Genomic DNA, 12,334 nt, shown 5'->3' with positions numbered 1-12,334 from the left:
TATGGTCTTGGTGGATGTCGGGGAACTGGAGATGGGAAAGGGCCAGGCAGAGGTCCTTTCTGGGCTGGGGTTAGGACAGTACCCACAGGCACAGAGGTAGTCTCAGCTTTGGGACAGTCCTAGTAAGAGCAGCAGTGGGGATCTGTGAACGAGTCAGGTGCATGATTGATGCCAAACCTGGCAAAGAGTTGGAGCATGGTGTTTGGAGAAACAGACAGGCCTGGGGAGTTAAGGGCTGAAAAGGTGGGGTTGTTTGGGTTCAAGAATGAGGTTTAGTTTTGAAACTTGGCCCCCTGTTCCCTAGCTGGGGGACATTGGACAAGTGACCCCAGAGACATACGTTGAGAGGGCACTTGGGATCCTAGGTTAGGTGCTGCGTTAGTCTGCTTACCTTGGTTAGTCACTAGGCGTCAGAGCTAATGGGGGGTGCTAGGGATGGCAGGGGTGCAAGCTTTCCCTACCATTTGCAGTTCCCTGGTGTCCACGAGATCCATGCCAGCATTCGCCCACTCCTATTATGGGGTCACCTCAGGTCATGGTGGCCTGAGCCACAGTACCACCGCCTACTGCATAGTCAGCCCTGCTGTTTGTGTGTAGAAGCATCAGGCCTGGTAAAGGCTAGGCTAGTAGCTACTGCAGGTTGGGCCCCCCACGTGCTGTTGTCTGTCTTATGGAATCAGTTGGTGCTGTTAGCGTCTTTGGGTAGAGTTGATTCTAACCCCTGGTGTCCTCCAAAGTTCTCATCTGTAGATGTGTCAGGGAACTGGTAGGGTCTGGTCATAGCTCTGGAGTCTGTTCTGCATGGCTCCAGCCTGGGTAATCACCTCACACGTCAGCATGGCCCAGGGGGGAGAATGGACTTGAGGGCAGGGACAGACAGATGGACTTGTGTGGTTTGGGCAAAGGCAGGAAGACTGGCAGATGTCATTGCCTATCAGCTGAGAGCTTTGGTCTGCTTTCATCATCTCCACTTCCCTTCCTCATAGCAAAACCCACAGCCTTCCTCAGAAGCTCAGGGTGTTAGATATGGGGAGGAACAAGGACCCTCGACAGAATGAAGTCCCTTGTCATGGGATCCGCAGGCCAGTGAAAAATGGTCGGGGTGTCGGCGAACTCTACTGCCAAGTAATTGATTTCTTTTAATGGGTTACGTTAGTCTCGTGGGACGAGAGATGGCGTGACGAAGCGCTCCAGGCTGTGGCAGAACAGGAAGGACACCCTTGGGTGGGCATGGGCAATAGTGCTGCTCCCCTGTACCCATGCAGCCCCACAACCAGCCATGAGCTTCTACACTTGGTTCTTCTTGTCCCCGAACTTCCCCACCCTCTTCTGGATGCCATCTGCCACACACCTGCTGTTCTAGTCCTGTTGTTTGCCTGAGCACAGCTGAGACGCGCTGACCTTCTTGGGAACTCTGCCAAAAGGCAGAAGAAAGGAAAAAGGAACTTACTGAAAGTTCAGATTGATTTAGTGCAGTGAGGGCTCTGTGGTTTCTGACCAAGTTGAGGAACCAAAGGTAACCTGCCCACTGATTCCTTCTCAGTCCAAGGGTGTCTCCTGTAACCCGACAGAAGCTTTTAGGATCCCCTAAGGCTTTCCATATCCTCATCCCTTCAGAGCTCAGGCTGTGACAACCCCACCCTCATTACTGCCCCCTGGAGGCCAGTGCCCTGTTGGCATCCGAAGGGCAATCACTCACTCAAGGGTCTACTGAAGAAGTGGGTACTGGATTGAATGCTGTGCCCTGCCTATGGCCACTCAAGACAACTAAGTTCTCACACAGCTGCAGCATCTACCCTCTTAAGACATTCACAGGGATGTGGGAAGCCGGACTTGTCTACATTTCAAAACAATTTAAGCATAACACGCACAATCGGCACTCATCCACATTCAGAAGAGGGCCAGCTCCATGAGTTCCTTCAATAATCAGAGCTCTCACTTGCCACTTCTGGAGATGGCAATGTCTTCTGTCCCTTTCCTATCATGAACCTTTGTCTCCAGCAAGGGCTACAAGGTCTCCTCTTGGCTGGGGACCCAAAGGAGAGACTTGACCTTTATTGTCCTGAGGGGCCTCTACTCTGGGAGAGAAAACAGGGTAGGAGGTACCCACAGCTGTCCGTGGCGGTCGGGAAGAGATGACACCAGGCCCACCTGTCTCTGGAATACTCTGAAGCTGGCATGTGGGCAGCAGCCCTGTCATGGGCTGTAGGTGGAGTTTTCCAGGGAACGGTAAATAACAAGGGGGGGGGGGGTGGAGCTGGCTGGCAAGTGGAATGTGGAGCGTGCTGCAGGAAGGAAGATACCCTGCGTGGGCGTGGGAGGGTCTCTGCGGTACACAGTTTGACTTTCAGGATGTAAAGAAGGAGAGGAGAGGATTGCTACGGCTCACATGAAGCAACTGGCTGGTGCAGGTCGGCAGCCCCAATACTGGCCATTTTTTATTTTTCTAGAAATGAAGGATAGGACTAGACTATGAAAGGAGGGATCGGAAGTCTCCTGTAGCTTTGCCGCAGCTTCTAGGATCCTCCTCCTTCAGAGCTCTGACACTGGTGTGTAACATAAGTGCTGTCCTGTGCAAAGACTCGGGCTCCTTCAGTCCTCTGGAGGCCCGTGCCTGGTCAGTTTACCAAGAAGAGAACAACGTTTCTCTCCAGGCTGGTGGGCTTGTCGGCTGGCCTAACCTCTGCCTGTGTACCCCAGGCACATGGATGCTCTCTGGGGGTGGGGGAGGTAGAGCAAACAGGATCAGAGGACGTGTCTCCCATCCTGAAAAGACACCAAACATCCCCTACAAAGGACGACGCACTGATGGTCCAGTTCTTTATTTAGAAACCTGAAGAACGTGGTGGGTAGCTCCACATCCAACCCTTTTTGCTGGGATTGTGTGTGAGGTGAGACGTAAGGTCTCCTATTCCCTCAGTGACAGAGGTAAGGGCTCCTGACTCAGAAGCACAGATATCGGGACAGGAAGGAGAAAATCCAGGGGGGGGGGCGAGCAGCTCTCAACAGCAACAGGGCATCGAGGTAGGGTGGGGTAGGGTGGGGCCTGCTTTCCTGGAGTCTGATAAACTGCTTTTCCCACCATGCCCCGCTCAGGAGATCTTACCACATCTCTGGGTAAAAATGGGGTAAGAGCTAAGAAGTCAGGGGACAGGAAAAGCCGAAGAGGCAAAGGAAGGCATGTTTGGGGCCCGGGGCCCAGAGGCCTGGCGAGGCCTTAGGGTGGCTCTCCCTTGTTGGGCCCCCACACACCCTCGCACCCTCGGGGCTGGGCCCTTGAAGTCCAGAGCTGGGCTCCAACCTGCCCGTTTGCCTCCGGGGCCCCAAGGTGGGAGACAAGGAGGAGGCAGAGCCCATCAGGACGATTCTGAAATCCTTGGAAGCCTAGCAGTGCTGGTTTCAGAAGTCCAACTCCTCCAAGTCCCCGGTGTCCTCGCCGCCTGGAGAGCCCCACACGCGGCGGTAGTTGGTCTCCAGCTCTTTCTGTCGCTGGCGCTCTTTATTGGCCTCCTCGGCTCCCTGCACCTGGGAGGAAAGGGGGGTTGAGTCGGAAGTGCTGCCTGCAGCCGAGGGGAGTCCTGTGCTGTAGGATCTGGGGGGTCCCGAGACTGCGGTGGGAGGCAGGGGCTGGGGATACAACCTCCCGTACGCGGTGAGACATCGGGATGCTGGCAAGGGACGGCTGGAGTCACCAGACCCTTGATCTCAGGGGTGAGCTGGGGGCCCAGGACGTGGGTGGGGTGCCTCACCAAGATATTGAAGAAGATCTCCTTAAGATTTTTTGTGTCTTCATCCGTCAGCCAACGCGTATCCTCCTCGTTACCTTCAGCCCCAGGTCGCACAATTTTGATTTCGATCTTGCCTGGAAGAAGCAATATGGGTAGTGAGGAGGGGAAGGCTGGGCGCTGTAGAGGGTCCCCTGCCCTCCAGGTCCCCAGCCGGAGGTCACCAGTCCACCTTGACCCAGCCCGGCCACTCCTGTGGCATGCCCTTCGGACAGCTCTGAGCCCCTCCCTCAGGGCCCACCTTCGGCCGCGAGCCCCTCCCTCTCCAGCACGTCTGTCACCAGCCCCTCGATCTGTTTCAGCTGTGGGTTTTCCCGGTTCATCTCCAGGACAGTCAGATCCTGATTGGGGCCTCCATGACGGAGCTTGGTGATTCGGACCCGGACTCTGTGCTCAGGCTCCTCCTCTTAGAGGGGAAGACACAGGGAGACACAAAGCAGAGCTGTGACTCCAGGGTGGAGGGCTGGGGGGTGCCTCTCTAAGCCGGGGGCTGGTGTGGGTAGATGCTCTCTCTCCCATGAGTGTGATCCAGGGTTAAAAACATGCCTTCCCCAACAGCAGCCCTCCTCACATCGCCCCGTCACTCTCCCGTCCTCTCTAGGAAAGCACTGTTTTGCTTTAAGGAGCAGGTTGGAAAGCCATGGCTTAGTTTTCCACATGCTGAGATTTAAATCTTTCAGTGTTTATGAGAAAGGTGGGATGGAAGGCTTGAAACTGGAATGCTCTATTTGGAATGCCTTCTCTCTCCACACCAGTAGAATTCCATGAAATGAACATAAGGAGATACAAGAAGGAATAAGTGAAGTGTGTCCGGGCTGGTGGCTGGTGGCTGATGCCAATGGGCTTGCATACTCACACCGAGAGCTGGAGCCTTTCTTGGTGCTACCACATACACACACACGCCCCTGTTTGTCCGCCCCCACCATGTTCGCTATGGAAACCCCCAAACTGTCTGTCTCCTTTTCCCCAACCTCCACCGACAGGGAGGTGGGTGAAGAGCCCCTTCCTCATGAATGAGGGCTTTCAGCTTCTAGGCTCACGGTCATTTAGTTACTGCCTCGGTGCCGGGCAGGACAGTGGGCACCAGAGCAAGCCAGAGACCAAGGCAGCCTCTTCTGAAGGAAGACTCTGAGGTGTCCGTGCAGAGAGGACCGTGAAGGGAGACGTTAGCACTGAGAGCAGAGCTCCCAAGGAGGAGCACAGAAGGTTGTGCCCTCTGGGACTGCTCTCACCTGTAGGGGGCGGTGACGGGGGAGGCTTCTGAGGAACAACTCTCTTTCTCTTGTGCTTCTGTGCCACATCTGGGCTCTGGTTTTCCTGCAGCCTCTTGATGAGTTTGTCGAGAGTGGATGTCAGAGCCAATATCGCCTGCTCCCGTTCCGACTCCTTCCTCAACCCGTCTGGGTCCAGTTCCTTCTCTGTCTGGAAGGCCCAAAGCAGGTGCCAGTTAACGGTCTGGGGACAGGGATCAGGGGCACGCTCTGCAGGAGAGGCCTTTCTGTCATCCCCCCTTTTAGCTGAAGGAACGGCCACCACCTTGGGAGGTCCTGCCCCGCACCACGGATGCAGGCATCTGTGTCAGCCACAGGAGTGAGCGAGAGCTGCTCACCTCCTGGATGATGTTTTCTAGCTCTCGCTCCATGCCAGCCTTGACCTCTGAGCGGAGTCGCTCTCGGTCTGAGGGAAGCAGCATCCCTTCCAGCTCCTTCTCGAACTCTCCTAATAACTGCCGCTCATCTTCCTCCTCTTCCTCCTCCTCCTCCTCCTCCTCCTCGTCTTCCACAACAGCCTGAGGTTCATCAGCCTTTTCCTTCAGCTCTGCTTCCCTCTGAGGAGTCTCCGTGGCGTCATCTCCAGGCTGCTCCTGGCCTGTGCTTGGCTTCCCCTGGATCGGGGTGGGGGGGAGATGGATAGTTTGGAGGCTTCAGTGGTAACAGGTGTGGGGTACAACTCCACAGTGGCAGAACATGGTAGTGGCGGCCACAGGGAGGGCGGGACGGGAGCCAGCCCTGCTCGGCCTGGGCTGTCCCGGTAAAGCGGGAGGCGGGTCCTAACCGTGAGCGGGTCCCACCCGCCGTGAGCGAGTCCTTACCTTCTTCGCTCCGCCTTTCAGTTCCTCTATCAATCGAATCAAGTCTGCAGGGCTCCGAATGACTTTGACCTGCACATTGTTCTGAAAATCTGAGACGGGAGAGAGAGGAGGTGTGGGCCTTTTGCATTTTAGGTCCTCTCTTGATGCCCGAGGACAGGCACCACAGGCAGCGACCACGGTCTCCGCCTCAGGGAGGGGCTGGCAGCTGAGAGGAGGCCAACAAACCCCTCAGGTGCTCATGGCAGCCGCATGGATGCCAACGCACGGAGTCCCTCCGTCTTCATGAACACCTGAATCTTTTTTTTCTTTTTTTGCAGAACTCTAGTTTTCAGGGCCGTGGAGGAGATTTAGGGCTAAGGGCTCCTTTTCGGTGAATCCTGCTTTCTTTTTTGTTTGTTTTTTGAGACAGGGTTTCTCTGTGTAGTTTTGGTGCCTGTCCTGGATCTCGCTCTGTAGACCAGGCTGGCCTCGAACTCACAGAGATCTGCCTGGCTCTGCCTCCCGAGTGCTGGGATTAAAGGTGTGTGCCACCACCGCCCGGCGGATCCTGCTTTCTACAGATACTTGGCGTCTTCTCAGTTCTAGGTGTTCTACTGTGAAGCACAGATCCATTTCCATTCACCCTCCCAACTCTCTAGAGCAAACTGACATTACATGACATCGCCCGGGAATGCAGAGTTAGGGAGCAGTGGAGCCCCAATGCCCTTTGACCTCCGTGCATGGTCCTGCTGCTGCTGCTCAGGAAGAGGCTGACGCAGCCAAAGTGAGCTCACGGGGGCAGGGGGATGGCTAAGTGGTAGAGCATCAATGTGCAAGAGTCTGGGCTCAGTTCTTGACACCATGAGAAACGGAGGGAGGGAGGGAGGGAGGGAGGGAGGGAGGGAGGGAGGGAGGGAGGGAGGGATGTTGACCTCTGAGTGTTTAGCGTCACTCTACCCCACCTAAGGACTAGAGGAGACAGAGTTGACTAACCATTAGGAGGGTTGGGAGCTGGATCTGCTGCAGCCTCGGGGTTCAGGTCCTGCTCCTGATGAGGAGAAAGGGCAGACTCAGGTATGAAGACTTGTTTATACCCTGCATGCTCCTCAAGCAATGGCCTTTCGTCCCTAGACACAGAGGTCGTCGCCTCGTGGACCTCAGCTTGAGGGACCCTACCCCTCCCACAGCCTGAGTCCAGGTTCCGCAGAGGTGGCCGGGAGGCGGTTCTCACCTCTGCCCCTGCCCCCTCTCCTCCGGCAGCCTGTGCCTCTGGCTCGTGTAGCGTCTTCCAGAACTCTGACTCTTTTTCTTCCTTGGTTGGGCTGGCATCTGGGGCACAGAGAACAGAGGGAATGTGAGAAAAGGGAGAGACGGGAGAAAGGAGGAGGAGGAGGAGGAGGAGGAGGAGGAACACTCCCTCTTTGGTTGCCAGTGGGTTGGAGTCTACTCACGACTGTCAGCACAGGACAGTAAGATCGGGGTGGTCAACAGCACACCCTACCTTCTTTCTTTGGGGGTGCTCCAGCAGACTTGGTCTCAGTCCACACTTGGTGATCTGTGTCTTGAGCTTCATCTGTGACTTTCTCTTCACGCTGCTTGGACTCTACCAGAAAAAGTGTGCAAACAGAATAGGAATCTGATCCAACGCTGCGCCCGCCTGCCCCCATCCCCGTCTCTCCCAGGCTCTCCTCACGCCGGTGTGTACTTACCAGCTTGCTTCTGGAGGTAGGCCAGGTACTCATCGGGCTGCAGGGCTGGGTGACAAAGAATGGCCTGTGGAGCAGCACTGGCTGGCGGCCGGAGGAGAGGGTGGGGGCAGAGCCGAGAAGTCCGAACGGTCAGTACGTAGGAGCAGGACAAGGGCTCGTCTACGCGATCGATGTAGTCCCCAGATAAACCTGCGCCCTCATCACAAAGGAACTGTGGCAGAGCAGGAAGGAGAGTCAGTCATAAAAACACCAGGCCACCTTTGGTTCCCGGAGCAGCTGCCTTCTGCTAAGCGGTTCTTATGCCAGACACTGGGCACACACTGGGCATGTGACATGCTACCTAGAATCGATTATTTGGTTGTCACAAAGACCCAGGAAGAGAGATATTAGCATGCTAGGCAGTGGCACGCCTTTAATCCCAGCAATCAGGAGGCAGAGGTAGGTTGATCTGAGTTCGAGGCCAGCCTGGTCTACAGAGCAAGTTCAGGACATCCAGGGCTACACAGAGAAACCCTGTCTCAAAAAACAAAACAAAACAACAGTGAAAGGCATTAGCACCCCAGCTTTGTGGCCCAAGACATGAAAACTTATCAAATGATGCAATTAAGACATTTGCTCAGGTGACCAGCTGGTAAGAGGCGAAAAACGGAAGAGAAATTAGGCAACTTGCCTGTAGACCGGCAATCAATCTCTGTATCTCTTCCTTGCTTTGTATAAACACGGCGTGTGGGGGCTGGTGAGAGGCTCGGTGGGTCAAGGTGTTTGCAATCAAGCCCAACAATTTGAGTTTGATCCTCAATGTCCCACACAGTAGAGAGAGAGAACCAACTCCTACAGATTGTCCTCTGACACCCGTATATGTGCTGTGGCACGGTCTCTCACTCACATAATAGTAAATTAAAAAAAAAAAAGTGGGGTTCAGCTCAGCAGCACACACACTAAGACTGAAACGATGCAGAGATTAGCATGGCCCTGAGCAAGGACGACACGCAGATTCATGAAGTGGTCCTCATTTTTTTAAGTGTGTTTAAACATGGTAGAGCAAACCTATAATCCCATCACTCAGGAAACTAATGCAGGACAATTGCTGTGAACTCAAGGCTAGCCTGGGCTACAATCAACCAAGTGAGCTCAGAAACAGGAGCTATGTGAGCAGGCTTCTGTGATCACAGCCCTGGGGAGGCTGACGCAGGAGAATCTAAGGTTCAGGGCCAGCCTGGGCTACAGTGCAAGATCTTGTCACAAAAAGGAAAAGGAGAAGGGAAGAAAGAACATTTACACTCTAATAATAAAAGATTAATAATCCAATTTGAACATGTTAAAAGAGTTAAGCAGACATTGCTTCAGGGAAGAGAAATCATCAACAAACAGACGGAAACACATTATCAAGGAAGTGCCTTGATCAAAACCACAAGGAGATGCCATGCCACACTCACTACAAGGGCTCTGGTGAGGAAGGTGAGGCCAAGCCCTGGCCAGGATAAAGAAACTGAAAATCCCACGGACCACTGGTGGGATTGGAAAATGGTTAAACCTCGGAAGGTTAAACAGGGATGCATGCAGTTCCTGGGAGAGCACCGGCCGGCAAGCACAGGGCCAACGTTCAGTCCTGAGCAGGGAGAGAAAGTCCCAACACTTAAAGACACCTCAGAGCTGGGTGGTGGGGCACACGCCTTTAATCCCAGCACTTAGGAGGCAGAGACGGGTGGATCTCTGTGAGTTCGAGGCCAGCCTGGTCTACAGAACGAGTTCCAGGACAGCCAAGAATACACACAAAGAAACCCTGTCTCAAAAAAAAAAAAACAAAAAACAAAACAAAGACACTTTCAGACTAATTAAAAAAAAAAAGATGCCGGGCGGTGGTGGCGCACGCCTTTAATCCCAGCACTCAGGAGGCAGAGCCAGGTGGATCTCTGTGAGTTCGAGGCCAGCCTGGGCTACCAAGCGAGTCCCAGGAAAGGCGCAAAGCTACACAGAGAAACCCTGTCTCGAAAAACCAAAAAAAAAAAAAAAAAAAAAAGATGAACAATATACTGCTCGAAGAACACATTTAAAACATAAAAAACAGGAGGCTGGGGGTGTGGGTGAAAGATGAAAAATAAAATGTGACTCAAAAAAGCTACTGTACTGACTGTATCAATATCATACAGATAAAATACTACAGAATGTCACTCTATAACACAAGCCTTTCAGGATGAAATTAATTTTAACATCCTACATTCTTTATCTTGCCATTGCCTGTCTCTCACAACTTTACTGAGTAAATTATTATCTGTTCTTTACTGAAATATCACTAGCAACTAGCAAAGTCATAGAGGACTTCATAAATATTAGTGAACTAGATGAATAAAGAGCCCATAGATCAGAGACTAATTAAAAATAATAAACAAATTGATATTACAGCAGGAGACAAATCAATACGGACACAAAAGATCGGAAGAACACAACTGAAAATCATGACCTAAAATAGTAGGCAGCGTGACCACGTGTTCTCTGCATGCATGTCCAGACACTGATGTATGTATACTGGACCACAGAACCAGACTCAGCATGACCACGTGTCCTCTGCATGCATGTCCAGACACTGATGTATGTATACTGGACCACAGAACCAGACTCAGTATGACCACGTGTCCTCTGCATGCATGTCCAGACACCGATGTATGTATACTGGACCACAGAACTAGACTCAACAAACCTAAGAGGACTCAAAATTAAATGGTGCACTTTTCTGACTGCAATGTATTTAACAAGAAATCAATAAAAGATAAGCCACACCTGTAATCCCAGAGCTTAGGGAGTGGCAAGAGGGTCAGGACATCAAGGATAGTTTGGGCTACAGAGAAGTGTCTGAAAAAGCTCTCCACACCCCCCAAAACAGATAAATCGTAAACTTAGATATTATAAGAAGAACCTTCTGGCAGAGCTGGGCATAACTCGGAGGTAGGATTTGGCCTACCATGCACAAGGCCCTGGTTTGATTCTTAGTACAAGAAAGGAAGGCTGGTGTGTGTGTGTGTGTGTGTGTGTGTGTGTGTGTGTGTGTGTGTGTGTAGGGAAGAGGGGAGGGAAGAAGGGGAGAGAAGCCTCCTTAGGAAGACATTAAAAAATGGTAGTGTAGCTGGGCGGTGGTGGCGCACGCCTTTAATGCCAGCACTTGGGAGGCAGAGGCAGGTGGATCTCTGTGAGTTCGAGGCCAGCCTGGTCTACAGAGTGAGATCCAGGAAAGGCACATAGTTACACAGAGAAACCCTGTCTCAAAAAACAAAACAAAACAAAACAAAAAAAAAAAAAAAGGGGTAGTGTAGTGTAGTGGACCATGGTGGGCACCTTCAATCCTAGCACTCAAGAGGCAGAGGCAGGAGGACCTCTGTGAGTTTGAGGCCAGCCTGGTCTATGTAGTAAGTTCTAGGCCAGCCAGAGCTACACAGTGAGACTCTGTTTCAAATATAAGTAGGGGCTGGAGAGATGGCTTAGAGGTTAAGAGCACTGGCTGCTCTTCCAGAGGTCCTGAGTTCAATTCCCAGCAACCACATGGTGGCTCACAACCATCTGTAATGAGATCTGGTGCCCTCTTCTGGCCTGCAGTCATACATGCTGTATACATAATAAATAAATAAATCTAAAAAAAGTAAATAATCAAAAAATTAAATAAGTCAGATCATACTTAAGTAGTTATAGGAAACATACATATGAAACAACCTTTTGTCATGACAAAGGTTGGGGGCAAATGATTTCATTTAGCACAGTAATGGAGGTGAGACAATGGACACATGTGCACTGGGGTATTTACTACATAACTGCAAACACATGGGAGCACTAGCTACACTACCGTGGACAGAGCTGTAAGAAGAGTCAGGTGTGGGCTCACACACCTGCGACTCCATCAGGACAGGGACGGGGGTCCAGAATTCAAAGCCAGCCTGTCTCAAAAAACAAGCCAAGCAACCAACAAGTATCCTGAACAAAGCATCAAAACAAAGGACTAGGGGTTTCCTTACTGAAACGTGTGGGCAGAGAAAGGGGAAAGGAAAGAATCTTCACAACTCAAGAGGAGGAAGAAGATGGAAAGGATTCCCATGGCGAGGGAGCAGAACGCTGTCTGAGCAGGTGAGGGTGGGAACGGCTCAGCAGGCGAGCAGTGCTGCCCAGGTGTGAGGATGTGAGTTCAAATCCCCCCGAAGCCACCGAAAACCTGCAACAGGCTAGAGCGGCTGCTGATAATTACAGAGAAGCCAACTGACCAGGAGGGACGGAGGGATGAGTCGGATTACAAAAGTCAACATGGTGGTAAACGCCGCCGCCGGTTCCCCCGGCACCTGACCTGGGGGGTGGAGGTCAGAGGATCAGGAGTTAAGGCCATCTTCTACACAGTGAGTTTAAGGAGAGCTAGAGCAACACGAGATCTTGTCTCAAAAACCAAACTAAAACAAAATAGAAGTATACAATTAACAACTGTACATTAACAAATCTGAAAAATCTGACGAAATGGAAAAATATCAAAAAACATATCAGTAAAACTAGCAGCCAGGTGGTGGTGGAGCACACCTTTAATCCCAACACGGGGGAGGCAGCCGGATCTCTGCGAGTTCGAGGCCAGCCTGGGCTACAGAGTGAGTTCCAAGAAAGGCGCCAAAGCTACACAGATAAATTCTGTCTCAAAAAACAAACCACACCAACCAAACAAACAAAAAAACTAGCCCAAATTGAAGTAGAAAATTTAATATTCCTAGAACTAGTAAAGAAAACAAATCAGGAGCTAAGTGTGG

The 12,334-nt window shown here is 52.0% G+C and overlaps 1 protein-coding gene and 1 non-coding gene across 3 annotated transcripts in view; one reads left to right on the top strand and one right to left on the bottom strand.

Annotated features, from left to right (window-relative positions):
• Positions 1–2,806: 2,806 nt before the first annotated feature.
• Os9 (OS9 endoplasmic reticulum lectin) overlaps positions 2,807–12,334 on the bottom strand; it is a 31,304-nt gene continuing 21,776 nt past the window's right edge. The window contains exons 6-15 of one of the 2 annotated variants that reach the window (XM_059245366.1): positions 7,566–7,776; positions 7,358–7,459; positions 7,088–7,185; positions 6,850–6,904; positions 5,878–5,966; positions 5,395–5,670; positions 5,018–5,207; positions 4,027–4,191; positions 3,750–3,862; positions 2,807–3,525 (exon numbers count right to left, since the gene is read on the bottom strand). In XM_059245366.1, coding sequence (XP_059101349.1) covers positions 3,400–3,525; positions 3,750–3,862; positions 4,027–4,191; positions 5,018–5,207; positions 5,395–5,670; positions 5,878–5,966; positions 6,850–6,904; positions 7,088–7,185; positions 7,358–7,459; positions 7,566–7,776 — 1,425 coding nt within the window. In that variant the 3' untranslated portion in view covers positions 2,807–3,399. The remainder of the gene's footprint in view (positions 3,526–3,749; positions 3,863–4,026; positions 4,192–5,017; positions 5,208–5,394; positions 5,671–5,877; positions 5,967–6,849; positions 6,905–7,087; positions 7,186–7,357; positions 7,460–7,565; positions 7,777–12,334) is intronic. The other variant, XM_059245367.1, reaches the window with a different exon arrangement.
• On the top strand, positions 8,480–8,582 carry LOC131895409 (U6 spliceosomal RNA). Its single transcript, XR_009375168.1, has one exon. It is a non-coding gene; the product is annotated as a U6 spliceosomal RNA (small nuclear RNA).

This window comes from Peromyscus eremicus, chromosome 18 (genome assembly GCF_949786415.1).
Source record: "Peromyscus eremicus chromosome 18, PerEre_H2_v1, whole genome shotgun sequence".
In the NCBI taxonomy this organism is placed as follows: Eukaryota; Metazoa; Chordata; class Mammalia; order Rodentia; family Cricetidae; genus Peromyscus; species Peromyscus eremicus.
The sequence above is the reverse complement of the archived record's forward strand: the minus strand, read 5'-3'. Positions and strand labels throughout refer to the sequence as shown.